The 17,866-nt window shown below is 35.0% G+C and overlaps 1 protein-coding gene across 1 annotated transcript in view; it reads right to left on the bottom strand.

Moving 5' to 3' along the window:
• Nucleotides 1-1,086: 1,086 nt before the first annotated feature.
• Nucleotides 1,087-17,866, bottom strand: part of LOC132564839 (stromal interaction molecule 1-like) — a gene marked incomplete at its 3' end in the record, with an annotated part of 29,440 nt that continues 12,660 nt past the window's right edge. The window contains exons 3-4 of the mRNA XM_060229460.1: nucleotides 7,743-7,857; nucleotides 1,087-1,198 (exon numbers count right to left, since the gene is read on the bottom strand). Coding sequence (XP_060085443.1) covers nucleotides 1,087-1,198; nucleotides 7,743-7,857 — 227 coding nt within the window. The remainder of the gene's footprint in view (nucleotides 1,199-7,742; nucleotides 7,858-17,866) is intronic.

The following is a 17,866-nucleotide window of genomic DNA, read 5'->3' as shown; positions in this document are numbered from 1 at the left end:
GAAGAATCAAGTCCCGGGGTTCTCGCCCGATCCCATCAAGATTCCGGCTTTGACTAGCTCGGAGGAGAGGGATAGATTGCTTTGTCCCTGTAGGGCTCTTAGGTTTTATCTCGATAAAACCAGGGGGGGGCGGGGCTCCAGATCCCGTCTATTTTTGCCTATCAAACAGGGACAGCAAGACATCTCCTCCCAGTCGGTGTCTAGGTGGGTATGCCAGGTCATTAAGTATGCTTATGAGCATTCTGATGACCAGGCTCGGGCGAGGGTGAGAGTGCGGGCTCATGAGGTAAGGGCCCTCGCTGCATCCTGGGCCCTTCTTAATGGGTCCTCCTTTCAGGAGGTCATGTCTGCTGCCTTCTGGCGGGGCAGGGATACATTTACAGATTTTTATCTGAGATCCCTGGCTTCCCACTCAGAGGGTTTGTATTCTTTGGGACCTCTGGTGGTTGTACAGTCTGTGGCTGTGCCCCCCGTTAGCCCCGGGGCTCGTCTTTTCCGTTTGGCGGCACGTGGTTTACCTGCTCGGTCACGGGGAGGTTGCCCCTTCTTATTCTATGCACTCTGTCCCCCCTCCCTACCAAGTTTAGTGTGCTAGATGGGCTGCCTGGCTGCTAGTCACCACTACGGTAAGACGAATTCGCATACTAAAGTTATGGTAATTATTACTGAAATGAAATTGAGGTTTTTTTAATGTAAAACCAATTTTCATGAGGTAATACTTACCATAACTTTATGGAGTCCCACCCTTTCCTCCCCTCTTCCTATCTGCCTGACTGCCCCTCTACGGGTGCTACATAAAGGCTAAGAGGAAGGGAAATAACTCTATGTTCATGACGTGAAGGCTCATGGTCGTAGGGAGGGCGGGATTTTTGAATCTTTTGTTTTTGGGATACAAAGATGAAAATTGGTTTTACATTAAAAAAACCTCAAATTACATATTAGAGTTGTCTCCCTTAAATATACTTTCCTAAGTTATTGAGAGTAATATGAGTCCATTCAATCTCACTATGAAATGAGTAACAAGTTAAGTAATAGAGTCCAAAAATAACAGTGTCCAAGAAAACTTAGTTATAAATAAATATTTACCTTGGCAGAATAGGGCCATCCACAGCCTTGTTACGGAATGTTTCCACATACACAGGCAGCTCCACATGCTTGACAAGCCACTGAAGAACATCATCTGTTGTCCAGTTGTACACTGCAATAGTCATTTATAATTCACTGTTGCATCTTTTCTTGTCCCTGGTAATGTACTAGTTCAAATGCCTAGTAAATATACCACCTATCCTCAGTAAGACTGAGATGCTTTTTTTGCTATTTTATATTCCACAGGATAATTCAGCAAAATTCTTTCTACAGTATGTGCACGAGATTGATTTGTCTTAGTCAATCGTCTTCCTACCTTTATGGTCCTGTCTATATAGGTCTGTTTTTTGTACCCTCCTTTTCACGAAGGCCTATTCTAAAGTTTCCTTTATAATTTACTTTCCTGTTAATAACAGTCTGTCTTTAACAGTCTGTCTTTAACATTCCATCTATATAGGCCTGTTTAAAAAGTTTTTTCGCTATCCTTTTCATGAAGGCTTATATTAAATTTTTCCTTTACTATCCTGATATTTACAGTCTACCTTGACCAGCTTGTTTTAAAGTTTTTTGTTAGATTCTTTTTATTAAGGCTTATTTTGAAGTTTCCCTTTACCATCCTTAAAACATTGACCTACCTTTACAATCTTGTCTATAAATGCTTATTTTTAACGTTTTTTTTTGGTTCTCTCATCTGGAATTTATAACTATCTGAGCTATACATAAGTGCTAATCTAAATCATGTTTGTCAATTCCCAATTCATCAAAACGTTTCTTTCCTAAAATAACTATCTATCTAAATATCTCAAGAAAATAGACATAAATCAATATAAACTTGAATAACACATAGTTTTAAACATTTGTTCTTTCATTTCTAAATCTTCATGATGCTTAAGTACATAAATTGCCTATATCATATATGTTTTTGAAAGCTAAGTAGAATTTCTTACAGGTTGTCTTTAAGTAATGTGTTTCCAGATAACAAGCTTCTCAGACATAGTGAAAGGTTACTAACAGTAACAAATGAGCAAGGATAATATCCTCATCAGTATCAGATCCTCATAGAATGGGCAACAGATGAGTATCTATAGGGACCTGTTTATACATCATGGTCAGTCTGGATACAGGCCAGCATTTCAGGAGGGTTATATTCCTATGTCCCTAAACTCATAACCAAAAACATAGTCTAAGTGGACGAGTGGAATAAACCACTGAACTCAAACTTGGAGAAGTTATATATCCTTAAAAATTCACCAAAAGATTTTATCTACTTTTTCTTTAGTTGGTCATAATTTAATATTTCAATGTTTTGTTACTGATGTCCATGTTGTAGAGGATTTCACATACATGATCCTGTACAAGAGATAAGCTTGTACGTTTCATTTGAACTGGTTTTACTTCAAAGTTTCAGTCTTTTCTAATATATGTTTACAACAAGAGGCCCAATGGGCCTGCAACACTTGCCTGATATATATACCAGCCAAATTTCATGCCTGTAGCACTTTTATTTCATGAAAAGAAGTTGTTTAAAAGGTTTTAACAAATTTGACCCCTATGACCTTGAATATATTAAGGTCATTTCTTCTCGCACTCTTTGTTGGACTTCATCCTAGGAACATGCCAGCCAAATATCATGCCTCTGGGCCTTTTAGTTTATGAGAAGAAGTTGTCTCTTCAAGCCAGATGAACTAAAAATATGAATTTTTCATTGAATTGCATCAAAATGTAAAAGAAGACAACACACTAGTTTTGATTACAAAGAGATGCTACACTGTACAGCTCTTGTATCAACTTGTAGTATTAGAAAAAGTCTTAAAGTGTTATTTCCTTGATAGCGAATGATTTTCATCTGTGATTCTAATTTGATGCTGTAAAATTAAAATATCAGGATATATATTTAAACATCTGTGATTCTAATTTGATGTTTGGTTTTTAAATACACAATTACTTAACAATTTGGATTCAGTAAATGCATTTTGTATCCCTTTCAGTAAACATATATACATGTTTCTGTAGACATAAACATTATATCAATAAAGAGAACAAAAAAAAAGCCAAGTTAACAGTATTCTTTACCTTTTAACAGGTCAAGTTCTTAGACCAATAGACCATGCAGATATCCTCAAACAGTATCATATATGAGAAAATCTAATCCTTAACTGTTCTTACTAATATTTCCATGGAGATATTTAAAGAAATTTGGGTAAACACTGATAACCAATGCTGATAAGGCCTCAAAATGTTGATGTTGTGTTATTTACTTGCTTTAGTATGAAGCTATCTCCCTTCACATGTATGTATCAGCAATTATGGCAGCATACAGCCTTAACTAATGATAATGTCATGGTTTTTTTTCAAAATAAGGTCAAATATTTTACCATGAATGATACCATCTATCTACAATGCTTGGATGAAGAAAGTCATCTCATAGTAAGATAGCATACATCCTTAACATCATTTAACTGTTTGTAGTGTTGCCAAAATAACAATCTAAGGCATTTTTGAGCCAACAATAGCTTCATAATAAGCTTTTACAGAATAAAGACGATTCATTACACAGCAACCAATGTGTTTAATGTATTGACTGGTCTAGTGTTATTGTGCCATTACTTTTAATATTCAAGAAAAATAATAAGCAAAAACGTCTTGTAAATTGAAAATGTTTATAAGTGATAATTCCCACCAGGTGCTCTACATTAGTCATATACTCACTGAGATTTTTATAAAGTAATGTACATGGTGTGTATATTCACCAATGTAAATGCGTCACATAATACTTTTTTGATATAACACTAATATTAACGAAACAATTATATTTATGTATCAATCAGATGGAAATGTAATTCAATAAATTTCTCATACAAAAAGATAATCTTGCCAAGTCAAGGATAGGGAAGACGTTTAGAATTAAACATTAATTAAATTTTAAAATCGTTTCAATCTTTGGGTTTTATCTTTTTAAACAGCCTTTACATATTTTGCTGAAATAACCAGCAGTACAATCAGTAGAAAATCTAGAACTTAAATGACTCACAAGTCTTTTATATAATTGTAAATTTGTATATTTTTTATAATTAAAATAATTATGTGTGGAACTCTTGACTGAAGGATTGGGATGCCACGACAGTTACTATGGAAATGGCTGTCTTTTGGTAGAGATTTTGTCTATAATGCTGGACTATTGAGGATTAAGTCCAGAACAGCAATTAACAAAGGTGAAGATATGTGACCTTCATTAGTATATTGGTTCACAGTCCCACACTGCACTCACTGGCCAGAGATAGACAGATATAGTGTTGGATAAGTGACCTTTATGTAAAGTAGAATGTCCCATACTGGATTCATTACTGTTACAGGCTATATTACAAGGTAATTAGGTCTGATTACAGCCCAAGCATGAGTAAGATAACTCCACAAATTACTACAGTCCTACAACCTCCTGTCAGAAGTCAAGGTCAGGCCAACTACCATGTAGTTACCCTAAATTAACCAGCCCTGCATGCTTACAGAAGAATAGGAATAGAAGTTAATCTTTAAGAATGAAAAGTAATATTTACAAAGATGTCTAGAATTTAAATTTTCCCCATTCTTGGTGATATGCCATAATTATTTGAAGGTTATAAATTATAATAACTGCCATAGAAAGTAACTTCACTGTTCTTCATATGTTACTGGTAGCAGTAGAGCTAACATATAACGTAATTATGATTAACTTGCCATAAAAAAATTGAAAGTATGGCTGATCCAATACCTATACTGTTGGTTGAGTTAATGTTTAAAAAAATCATTAAATGTCCATGGTGGATTGGATTATTATTTTTTTTTTTCAAAATGAGTTAAGAACAATCTTAAAAGAAAGAATTTTAAAACTGAATACAATTTTACAAAGGTTGAATATTATCTTACATAAGCGGTATATCAATTTTGTTTTTTTTTAAATGGATCATTATATGGAGTATTGTTTCTAACAGAAAAACCTTTTAACATAGAATAGATACGACACAAAAAGCTGTTTCTACACACTGTAATTAAAGTGTTAGTCTTATCACTATTCCATCATAGCTTCATTGTGTACTAGGTAACAAAAAAAAGAACCCCATGCCTGGTAATAAGCCCAAATGTAACTTTTACTTTTTTGTAGAATTACCAATGGAAGCTTTTTCATTGTCAGAAATTTTGTATTGATCTCTGGGGTTATGGCAGGATAAACTTCACTGCAACAATGGGACAATCCAACTGCACAGCACCGTACAGATCTAGAGGAAACTACATGTACTTAATGGGGTGAGAGTCAAAGGTTAAAACAGAATACTTAATGGGGTGAGAGAGTCAAAGGTTAAAACAGAATACTTAATGGGGTGAGAGAGCCAAAGGTTAAAACAGAATACTTAATGGGGTGAGAGAGCCAAAGGTTAAAACAGAATACTTAATGGGGTGAGAGAGTCAAAGGTTAAAACAGAATACTTAATGGGGTGAGAGAGCCAAAGGTTAAAACAGAATACTTAATGGGGTGAGAGAGCCAAAGGTTAAAACAGAATACTTAATGGGGTGAGAGAGCCAAAGGTTAAAACAGAATACTTAATGGGGTGAGAGAGTCAAAGGTTAAAACAGAATACTTAATGGGGTGAGAGAGGTTAAAACAGAATACAAAGAGTTAAAACAGAATACTTAATGGGGTGAGAGAGCCAAAGGTTAAAACAGAATACTTAATGGGGTGAGAGAGCCAAAGGTTAAAACAGAATACTTAATGGGGTGAGAGAGCCAAAGGTTAAAACAGAATACTTAATGGGGTGAGAGAGCCAAAGGTTAAAACAGAATACTTAATGGGGTGAGAGAGCCAAAGGTTAAAACAGAATACTTAATGGGGTGAGAGAGCCAAAGGTTAAAACAGAATACTTAATGGGGTGAGAGAGTCAAAGGTTAAAACAGAATACTTAATGGGGTGAGAGAGCCAAAGGTTAAAACAGAATACTTAATGGGGTGAGAGAGCAGAATACTTAAAGAGTTAAAACAGAATACTTAATGGGGTGAGAGAGCCAAAGGTTAAAACAGAATACTTAATGGGGTGAGAGAGCCAAAGGTTAAAACAGAATACTTAATGGGGTGAGAGAGTCAAAGGTTAAAACAGAATACTTAAGAGGTTAAAACAGAATACTTAATGGGGTGAGAGAGCCAAAGGTTAAAACAGAATACTTAATGGGGTGAGAGAGCCAAAGGTTAAAACAGAATACTTAATGGGGTGAGAGAGTCAAAGGTTAAAACAGAATACTTAATGGGGTGAGAGTCAAAGGTTAAAACAGAATACTTAATGGGGTGAGAGAGCCAAAGGTTAAAACAGAATACTTAATGGGGTGAGAGAGCCAAAGGTTAAAACAGAATACTTAATGGGGTGAGAGAGCCAAAGGTTAAAACAGAATACTTAATGGGGTGAGAGAGCCAAAGGTTAAAACAGAATACTTAATGGGGTGAGAGAGCCAAAGGTTAAAACAGAATACTTAATGGTGAGAGAGCCAAAGGTTAAAACAGAATACTTAATGGGGTGAGAGAGCCAAAGGTTAAAACAGAATACTTAATGGGGTGAGAGAGCCAAAGGTTAAAACAGAATACTTAATGGGGTGAGAGCCAAAGGTTAAAACAGAATACTTAATGGGGTGAGAGAGCCAAAGGTTAAAACAGAATACTTAATGGGGTGAGAGAGCCAAAGGTTAAAACAGAATACTTAATGGGGTGAGAGAGCCAAAGGTTAAAACAAAGGTTAAAACAGAATACTTAATGGGGTGAGAGAGTCAAAGGTTAAAACAGAATACTTAATGGGGTGAGAGAGCCAAAGGTTAAAACAGAATACTTAATGGGGTGAGAGAGTCAAAGGTTAAAACAGAATACTTAATGGGGTGAGAGAGCCAAAGGTTAAAACAGAATACTTAATGGGGTGAGAGAGTCAAAGGTTAAAACAACAAAACTGATAGTTATATCTTAGTTGTCCTTTAAAGTCTGGAAGAACTGATAGTGAATTTGCTTCTTTCAATTGATATGACAGCTAGTATGTACAATCTGAAGCTGATCAGAACTCAATGTTGTTAATGATATGTTTACTTCATATTGAAATTTGAAGCTAATCTATGGAAAGTTTAAAAACCAAAACATGATGATTGTTTATTTACACAAATATGTCAAATTTCCCAAGGACATAACCTGAGGGAAATATCATAGCGGGTAAAAAGATATTATATGTCACTGCATAAACTGTTTATTATACCAAAACCTTTATTCTACATTTTCAGGCTCATCATGTCCACTTACTGGTTTAGATTTGTATGATTTGAAGTTCAGGTTCAGGCTAATGTCTTTTAAATATTCTCTTTAACATTTCACAGACACACTGTTTTCTTGATATTATGAACTTTTTGGGTGGCAAAATTGCACCTATTTTCAATGTCTTTCACATCACAACATCAATGTATAGTTTGTTTGAATGTTATTTTGTAAGGATTTTGAACATGTGATCAAAGACACAAAACTCCTAATGATTTTGAGGCTGTGAATGGGTGACGTAATGATGTGGGTGACTCAACTATGAGCAAGCGACAATGTTTTGTCAGGCCATCACATGATCAAATTAATCCAATCAATATGCTTCCATATGAATTAGGTTTTCATACCTGTAGATTTCTTCCAAGCCTGCCAAAGGTCCCCGGTACTGATAAGTTTGTCATTGCCATGAAAAATGGACAGCCTTTCAAACCCTTCTGTATACTGAAGCTCATCCCGCATGAACTGTAATAGATAGCAAAACACATCAGCTGTACACAAATTCACCCATAATTGATAAATTCATTCTTTTGTTTTCCTGAAAAAGTAAGTGATTGTAATATGAAGAAAATTTTGATAGTGTAATTAACTTTGACAATCCCTCAATTCAATGGAGTGAAAAAGTTGACACAGGTTCCAGAAGCTGGTATAAGCTTGCCACATTTCTTAAGACTGAAGCTACTACAACTAGTTGCATTACCTGAAGTATTCCTTGACCTACATAACCTTGGACCGAAGTACAAATCTCTCTTTGATGTTTCCTGGGTTGTGTTGCTATATTTTGAATTAACTACATAAACTCTACCCTTACCTTTTAGCTTCCCTTCATTGGTTCAACAGCTGTTACATGTTTTGTAATTTATGATGGCAGTTACAATATGACAGATGATCTTTCCAAAATTAAGGAATAGCATTTCTCTCTAATTGAACAAATCTAATTGCTTATAATTGGTTGATATTAATGAATGTGATGGATGAACAAGGAAAACATGACAGGAATTGAGGATCCCTAAAACCTTTGATCAAGGCTGTTGTGTATTTCCTATTTTAGTTTAAGTAAGTTCCATTGTTGTGTGTCTTAAATTTGGTTAATATTTAATTAATGTGATGAATGGACAAATGAAACATGGCAGACTTCTAAAACCATAAATCCTCTCCTTTGTTGTGTAAAATTTATGTTACAACCCTTTTGTTTTGTATTTATCTTTTTTTAGATTTGTAATAAATCTGTTTGTTGTGTATCTAAAATATGGTTGATATTAAATACATGTGATTGATGGACAAATTATCCTCTCTGAGTTAAGCCCCTTTGTAGTGTATTCCATATCTGAGGTACAGCCCTTTGTGTATCTCCTATTTATTATCCTATCTTCTGAAGGAGCCTAAATTGGATTGAAAACTGGTTGCCAATAAACTGATGAATCCTGCCCCTTTGCCTGTTGTGATTGACTTCTACTACTCCTATCTCTTAAGTTATGCCCCTTTATTGCGTATCTCCTTAGCTTAGTCATGACCTTGACTGATTATAAAGGAATGTATACATCTGTAAAATTTGACCAGTATGCCAAAGGTCAGCTCACCAAGGACAACAAACAAGACATACCTGGTGTCGTCCACCTGTGATATACATTATAACAAAGTGATTGACGGTAATGCACACTTGCAATGGCAGTTAGGTTAAATCTTGAAGTATGTTTTTATTTCCATGTCACCTATCACCCATCTCTCCTGTGACTGAGAGACAGTGTGCCCAACAGGTGTTAGATATATGATTTAAGTCCTGAAATCATTTCTACTGTTGATCAGTCAAGCAGTTTACAGCAGGCACAGAAAACATTTTCTGTTACTCCAGGTATACATGTTTATTACCATCTAGAAAATTAGACATTTTTTGGGCAATCTTTCACCACAGAATGCCATTTTTGCATACATTAATAATATAGATGTAAACACCTTGAAAATACTGTCATGCATTCATACACAAATCCTATGATATAACATGCTATACAATGCATCATATTTATATCTATAAATCAGGTTAGGAAATCAATCACAACATCTTTGGAGTAAGTTGATATTGATTTATTTTGAACAGTCAACTGGTTTTGCCCTCTCCGGGCTTTATCAGGAAGCCAAGAGAGGGTGATGTTGTCAACTGGTTTTGCCCTCTCCAGGCTTTGTCAGGAAGCCCAGAGAGGGTGATGTTGTCAACTGGTTTTGCCCTCTCCGGGCTTTATCAGGAAGCCCAGAGAGGGCGATGTTGTCAACTGGTTGACGGTTCAAAATAAATTCATATCAACTTATTCCAAAGCTGTTGTGATTGATTCTCGAACTTGATTTTCCCTACTGCACAATCACAGTGCATACTTCCTGGTATCCAGCGGAGGGGTAACAAATCTTCTATTCTACCTACGAATCTGTACGGCGTTGGCTCTATCACCACTTCTATATCTATAAATGTTTCACTGCAGCATTTACTTCATTTATACCAACCGATTCTTTTATAACTCCATTTTAATTTTTTACACATTGTGGCAATAAGACTAGGTTTTACTGTGCTTCATAACTCCATTGTATACCTATGTATATTTACATGATACATAGTTATCAGACTTAACAATTGTATTAAAATGGCTTGATTATGTCTGTTTGTAAGGTTTATCATCCCCTACACATCGAGTCATTTTGAGGCAAGGTCTCCTGTAATAAATAGCTGGTGGCTTGTCCCCACTCAACAACATACTGGAAGCCAATGCATGTCATGCAGAGCTTAAGGATAAGGTGCCAACTCCAAGGAAACAACCACATCAGTACAAACCAGTGTGTTTCTCAGCATCCTAAGAAACATAGGAACAGCTACTGGTAGGAAGCTTGGAACCATACACCTTGGATATATTCACCTGAGGTTATGTGAACCAACACTCTAACCCTCTAAGCTATCTCCACCCCTTTGAAATGGTTGTTACTCTACTCAAACCGAACATTAGACTAAATAGTGTCAAATACATAATAATGTATGTGTGCCTTATCATCAATTTATCAGAAACAGTTTTAACTAGTGATTATTACCTGTTAGATAATCATGTCATTACTAATACCTAAATGCAATACAACAGCACTAGTGCTAGAAAAACAATACACGGCTCTGACTGTGATCTGACCTGTCATGCAGCTGTCACTCCACACATACTGATTCACTTACTAGTTCAAGGCCAGGGTGCTAGTCTGCGCATAGTTATATATACCAAGAGAAACATGTCGCAAACTAGTGAACAGCATCAGTGTGTGTGACATACCATAAAAATATGCCATCTTGGCAACTGGTTGTCAATTGCGTACCAGGGAAAATCATACCTAACCCTTACACAATTAGCTAATTGGTGGTACTAGATTGACACAAGTACCCACAGAAGCTCAATGTGATTACAGTTGTTCTTTCTGCCAAGAGAATTCCACATCCAACTACAATGATGCACAAATATAACAAGTCAATATTACAGTCAGCAAATCTCTTAATCAAAGATCAACATTATTTACTGCTGAAATATATGTAGGATATGGTAAAGTTGTGAAACTCTGAAAACTTTTTTCTGGTAAATCGCTTTTCTTGACCTAAAGGCTATAAATCTGATTACCACTGACATCCGGGCTAACAAGAGTGATTTAATACATCGTAAGCTGATAGCTTGTTTCACAATTGTTGTAGAATAAATAAAGTTTACATTATATCAAGGGTTTAATGCACAGTGGTCCTCAATGTTTCTCAAACCAAAACATGAAAATATCTTTATTGACAGAAAACAAAAATTATAAGACTACCCACAGGGATAAATTTTGTATACCAGAATAGAAATGTGTTGTCATTTTATCTATGTCTTATCTAATTTTTTCCGCTTTGGTTATAAAACATGCGTTTCTAGAATATTAAAGTTCTGAAAAAATAAGCGTTTCTTAAGCATGAATATTAAGTATGAGTTTATCTGTTGATATTACAGTACAGCTGAACTTTTGTTATATATAATGAAAAAAACAAACAATTATTAACACTAGAAATTGTGGCCTTTTCACCTAACAGAACTTCTTACCTAAAGGTCAATCATTTCCATAACCATGATAGATATCAGTTCAAGCAATTATCTAGACTCTAGAGCTTGCAGCTTCAGATTATTTATTTGTGTCCCACAAAAAGACTTTCTACATGTGACCCTTTCCTAAAAGCAGACCTTAACATCTGACACTATATTTTCTTACTACTATGAGTAACAATTGAACAAAATATGCAAATAACCAAAAATCATCGCCCTGTACCTCTACTGAAAAAAGCCATTTAAAGGTTTTGATCAAATTGATCCTGTGACCTTAAAAGTCAAGGTTATTCATAATATTAAAGCTGAAAACTAACATTTTGGACATCTTACATGTGAAATATTAAGGCTGTAGACCCTTGTGCAAAGTTTGTAATCAAAACAAGAAATGTTCAAATCTGATCCCTATCAAGGGACAGAAGTGCAATTTTCAGAAGAGTTTTAATAATACATTCAATAGCAATTGATCACAGAATGACAAATTTCATCACTGTGTGCCTCTTGGTTATTGAGAAAATACTACCGGTATTTAAAGATTTTCACATAATTGGATAGTGTGACCTTGAAAGTCAGTCAATGTCATTTATTTGGATTTTTAGACAAGATTTAATAAATGCATTTAAAAGCAATTATAACCAAAAATAGCAATTTTCAAATTTGACCCCTACCAGAACAGGAAGTTAAATGTTCAGACAAGATTTGATCAATACATCCAATAGCAATTGATGACAGCATGCATTTGACAAAATTCCATTCCTGTGTGCCTCTTGGTTATTGAGAAAATACATTTTAAAGTTTTTACATAAATGAATCAAGATCATTTATATTATCAAACTTGATAGCAAATGACCAGAACTTCCTAAATGTGAATATGAAGGGTCTTGGCCTTTAGAACCTGAGGAGAAGTTTTTCAAATTTTGATACCCAAAACAGTAAGTTTCAACCTTGACCCCAATGGAGAACTATGGAGAATCTATAATAACAATCCTCTTTTTCATATTTTATATTTGTTGATAAACAGCAATTAAATATTTCAAAAACTACTTAACCACTATATAACAATATAGTATGACATTTTTCTTTAAGTTGAAACTTACTGCATTAATCCAACAATATTTTTAAGAAATCACCTCAATAATACCTATTACATAGAATTATAAACACTTGAATTCCATTTGAATTATTAAATCCTATAATAAGCTCACTTAACTTTGAAGTATTGATGATGTGATGGCCCTTGAAGGAATTATTTCCAGATAAATTATACAGTATCAAAAACTTACAATATCTTCCAAAATCAGGAAATCTCTTTAAACTGCTTCCAAAATTTTATCCCTTCTATTAAAGAATGACAAAACCCATGTTAAAGACAAGTGTAGACTTCATCAGCATTGTTTTGTGTTTTCTTAAACCACTAGCTGTTTAAAGATAATGATTCTGCTTTCAACATCAGATGTTCAAGGCTGAATGAATAATTAACATTCCAGTATAACATTATTTAGATCCCTACACTATGCATGTGAATATCTTTTAACAATCAGACTTACAGTTTTAAGTTGTATACATTTACATGATTCTGAAAATTTCTCTGAATTCATACACATTACATAATCTTAATTAATGTTGCCTTTTTAAAGTGAAATTCACAAAAAAAATTTCAACATTTTAAATGTACAAGTCTCTAATTATAGCAATGGCCCTTGTACAATCAATTAACAATTTCTGTTGAAATACCAAGCAAAGGAAAAAAAAAATTGATTAGGAATCTGACAAAGAACAGCTGCATCCTTCTGAACATCATACAAGAATGCAAAATCATTTAAATGTAAAACGTCATTGAAATTCTGATCATGTTATGTAGTAATGGGTCTCTGTTATAAGATAAGGAAACAGGATGAAAAATTACCACCTAGATGAATAAATGAAATCACTACATTCACATAAATTGATTAAAAAAATCAACAATTTGAATATTATCCACCAAGCCATTGCACAGCATTCGACTTCCTGATAGGTACGTTGAAAACCCATAGACCAATCAGGAGATGCATGGTGTGCTACTGAATCTCCCCGAGTGTAACAAAGGAATTCCTGGTAGAGAAACAAAATTTCCAGTTCTATTGTAAGAATGATTTAAGATTAGTTAAAGAAAAAAAAACTTCTGAACCTGCTACTGCTGTCAAGATGAAATACTCCTTTATTGATATATACCTTAGTGAAAACAAATGAAAAAAATTCAAAAACAGGAACTCAGATATATATCTCTCATATCAAGAAAGGATATATCAGTACTGACTTCTTGTGTAAACTTAGACTTGTAGACCCTGAACAATGGCCCGTTAAATCTTGTTTTGTAAAACCATATTGTATTACCCCGTTAAGGTTACATGATATATAATGTACACAAGCTATTCATTTTTCAAAGTGGGAAGAGACCCTTAAGAATAGTAGTTCTTATAACACAACCACTGGAGTCATAGATGTCCGAGAGTATGTGGCCCCCTCATCCCTATTAAGTACTGGCCTGCTGCAGCGTATTCAGATGGCTTCCTTAACCAGCCGTCTGAAAAGGTTGTTTTCCCGGTCGACTATTTTGGAATTTTCCCAGTCATTGATATGATTTTGCTGTGTGGAATAATCTGTAAGTGCAGATTTATTGATCTCGGACTGTGAATGTTTTTGCTCTGATCTAATGCCTTCTTGGGATACCGCATCTTTTTCCTATATTTATTGAGTCGGACCCCAGATCTCCTGCGTGTTCCTCCAATATATGATGCGTCACAGTTCTTGCACCCGATTTTGTATACACATTCTGTGACGTTTTCTTTGGGTGTTTTATCCTCAGGGTAGACTAGGATATTTCAGAGTGTCTTGTGAGGTTTCATGCCCACTGCAATGCCAGGACCACTGTAAATCCTCTGAATGGTTTCCAATAGCCCTTTAATATAAGGGATGACAACTTGTACTTTCATTTTGTTCTTCTCCTTGGTGTTTTGTCTCTTAGTCTATTAGCTTACACCAATTTCATTGTTAACTTGGTTATAGTCTCTTTCTCCAAGTGTTCCATGAATAAGTTGGCCACAATTAGAAACACTGGGCTACCTATAGCAGTGCCAAACCATTGCTGATAGATGGTATTTTTTAAGGCAGATTATGTTGTTGTAAGCACAAATAATTCCAGCATATCCATGAGGTCTTGGACATGGAGATTGGTGTTCTGCAATGAGCAGCCTTGCTCTAGCCAGCTCCGAATGATACCAAGTACTCTGTCAGTGGGTATGTTGGTGAAGAGACACTACATCTTGTGAAATGAATTCTTGAATGTTTTGGATAAGTACCATGGACATAGTTTTTGCAAGATCTTTCTAGTTTTTGACATGATGTTCAAATTTATCCAGCACGAGTCTGAGAATGTCCACTAGTGACCTGGAGACATTGTAACCAATGGAACTATAGTCCCTTATAGACTTGATGAGTTCCCTTCTTTTTGGAAGTTGGGTAACTGTACATTCTAGGTGTGTTCTATGCAGTGGTGTACAGGTGTAGATATGGTCATTTGGTGATCTTATTTCTTGTTTTAGTTTTGATAAGATAGCTACCAGGTGCTTTTTGAACTTTTCGATAGAGATGTTCTTGAGTTTTTCATTTAATTTGTTGTCTTTGAGCATAGCCACGACTTTGTTCACGTATAATGATGACTGTGGCTTTCCAAAATAAGAGATCATGTCACCTTGACCAATGATCAACAAAAGGTACAGATATATTTTTTTATCATGTTATGAATATGAACTACATCCATTCAGGAGTTCATAGAATATCTTGTGAGCTATTCAATTATATCTAAAGTGATCATGCCTTAAACTTGACCGATGAACAATAAAATCTGATCAGGTATAGGACTTGATCTTCTTTCTATGTTTGTTTTAATCAACCATTTAACCTCACTACACAACATATGAGATGTCCTTGCATACAGTTAAGAACAACTGATCATCTGGAGAGAAAAAAATGGGGATCATCGAACCATACACCTGAGATCTTCACCTAAGGATGCTAGAGTCTGATACTATACTCATGTAATTTCAACTAAATCTGCTGAGATGTTAATGTAATACGTTGGAAACAAGACCAATAACACAAGCATGGACAAGGCCATTACCATAAATATAAAAAACACTAACCACGTATCAGGATCTACCGGAAAGCCGCCCAGGGCTAAATGGAAAATCATTAAAATTTTAAAGAAAAATTGGACCAAATAAGTGCTAAGGGTGGGTATGGATAGTTAAGTTTTCCTTGATTTTGCAGACTGGTCATATGCCTATGGTGGTGTGTCAACATGCAAAGTATACCACAGGATCGGATGTTCAATGTGAAACATCGGACGCTCTATATGTGAAATATAGCCATTGCAATTTAAAATACCTGGAATTATATATATGAATTTCATATCTATTAATCCTGCTATTTTTCATATATTACCATAACTATATTTCAAATACAGAATGTCCAATTCCCTTAGACATAGTTACGTTACACCAGCCCAATGTTGTCAGGGTTGATTCTTCTGCTACCGACCATTGAATGATACTTCATTATTGCATGTTTGTTTGCAACCTGAACAGTCATGTGCATATAAAAGTAACATAAATATTTTTTAATCTATTTTGAGGCTCATTTTTATTTCATGCTTTTGTAAAGCATTACAATCCTGTAACAATAAATCACCTGTAAGAGGCCCCATCCATATTCTTCATCGTCTCATGTGCGTTTGATAACAGACATTTCCTTGAAAAGCGCCTATTAAACACAGAACGAATTTCCACATTCTGCTATTGCTTGGCACAAACAATTCAACATTGAATTATTTAGTATTTTAAGTCTCAATCAACATGACATTTAGGCCATGTATTACGATACAAGTGTAAACAAAAGAATAAACACAATAGATAGCATGAATTAAAGTTTCAATGTTAACTTGTAATTTTGGCTCTCAGCAATCCAGATCACCATCACATTAGTGCACTCAGCAACTCGTGAAAATATCTGGAAATTTGACATGCCGCGAACATTAAAATATTCATGGAAACAAAGTTTTTTGTTTCAACCCAAATACCCTCCCACCTAAAATTGGCAACTTATTGACTGGGTAGTGTGTAGATTTAATTAACGATTTCAACAATATTTTGTGGATTATTAAGTGAGATAATTCAAAAGTAAAGTGATTTGTTTTCAACTACCGTAATTCACCGCACATAAGCCCCCCACCACACATTTTCGTCTTTGCCAGGAATAAAGGGGTATTCGCAATTAAGCCATCTTCGTGAGGATGTCGGCATGGACATCCGCGAGATCGATGAGGTCCTACAGCAGGAACTTGATGCGACACGGGCCCACAGCATCTTATTTGATTCAGACAAGTCCGGTGACGAGACTCTCCCATTCGAAGATTCGGCCCGGAGGATTAGCTATTTAGTATATTTTGTTATATTGTTAATAAAATTAATTATCCTATTTTCGTCTTTGGGTTATTTTTGATGACAGGTTAAGTTATCGTTCCTTATGACTAAAAATCCAAGACGGCGGACACATGTACATCTCGTGAATTTGGGGGTTTCCCCCATATAAGCCCCCTCCCCTCTTTTGAGTCTTTTTTGAACTGGGTAGGGGGGCTTATTTGCAGTAAAATAAGGTAATGTTATTATGCAAATACAGCTGAGGGAAATATCAATGCTGCCATATTATGATAATATCACAGCATGCATTGAGCCTGAATTAAGTAAATAATCTGAACAGAAATAATTACTGAGAGTTAAAATTCAGATCCAGTGAGTTTCTAAGAAAAAGAATTATCCAATTGGCAAGAAAATTTGAATATTAAAAAATGTATGACAATTTCTTTAAATGTCAAATCACTTATATCTGTCTTTTTCCTGAGGTAGACCAAGAAGCTGCTACTGATAGCCATTAAAATACAGACATTTTTCTATGTTCCAAACTTTCAAAGATGCAAGTACAGTGACATATTGTAGGAGAGGGGGAGGGATTGAGCTATCAATCAACTTTTGTGTCTCAGGTACTGACTATTGATGGTATGAAGCGTCTAGACGATTTGTGATAAATATGTTACTTTACTTCAATAGAGTGTGTATGAAAACTTTCCTTCACTTCAGTATAGTAGTCAAAGCCCATGAACTGGAAAATTAAATTCAGTGCCTAATTGTTGCTGCATTCTCCAGACAAATTTATGAGTAGTTTGATAAACTGTTAAACATAGTACAATTATTAGCGTTGTAACATTAAATTCAAACTTTAAACAATTGAGTTCAGTGTTAAGGTGAGATTGATACACATATCATATATTGCTGTAGTTCACAAATCATCAATCA

The sequence above is a fragment of the Ylistrum balloti genome, unplaced genomic scaffold, assembly GCF_031769215.1.
Source record: "Ylistrum balloti isolate Yb309-2 unplaced genomic scaffold, AGI_CSIRO_Ybal_v1 Utg372950, whole genome shotgun sequence".
Taxonomy (NCBI): domain Eukaryota; kingdom Metazoa; phylum Mollusca; class Bivalvia; order Pectinida; family Pectinidae; genus Ylistrum; species Ylistrum balloti.
Note: the sequence above shows the minus strand (reverse complement) of the source record. Positions and strands in the feature narration are given on the sequence as shown.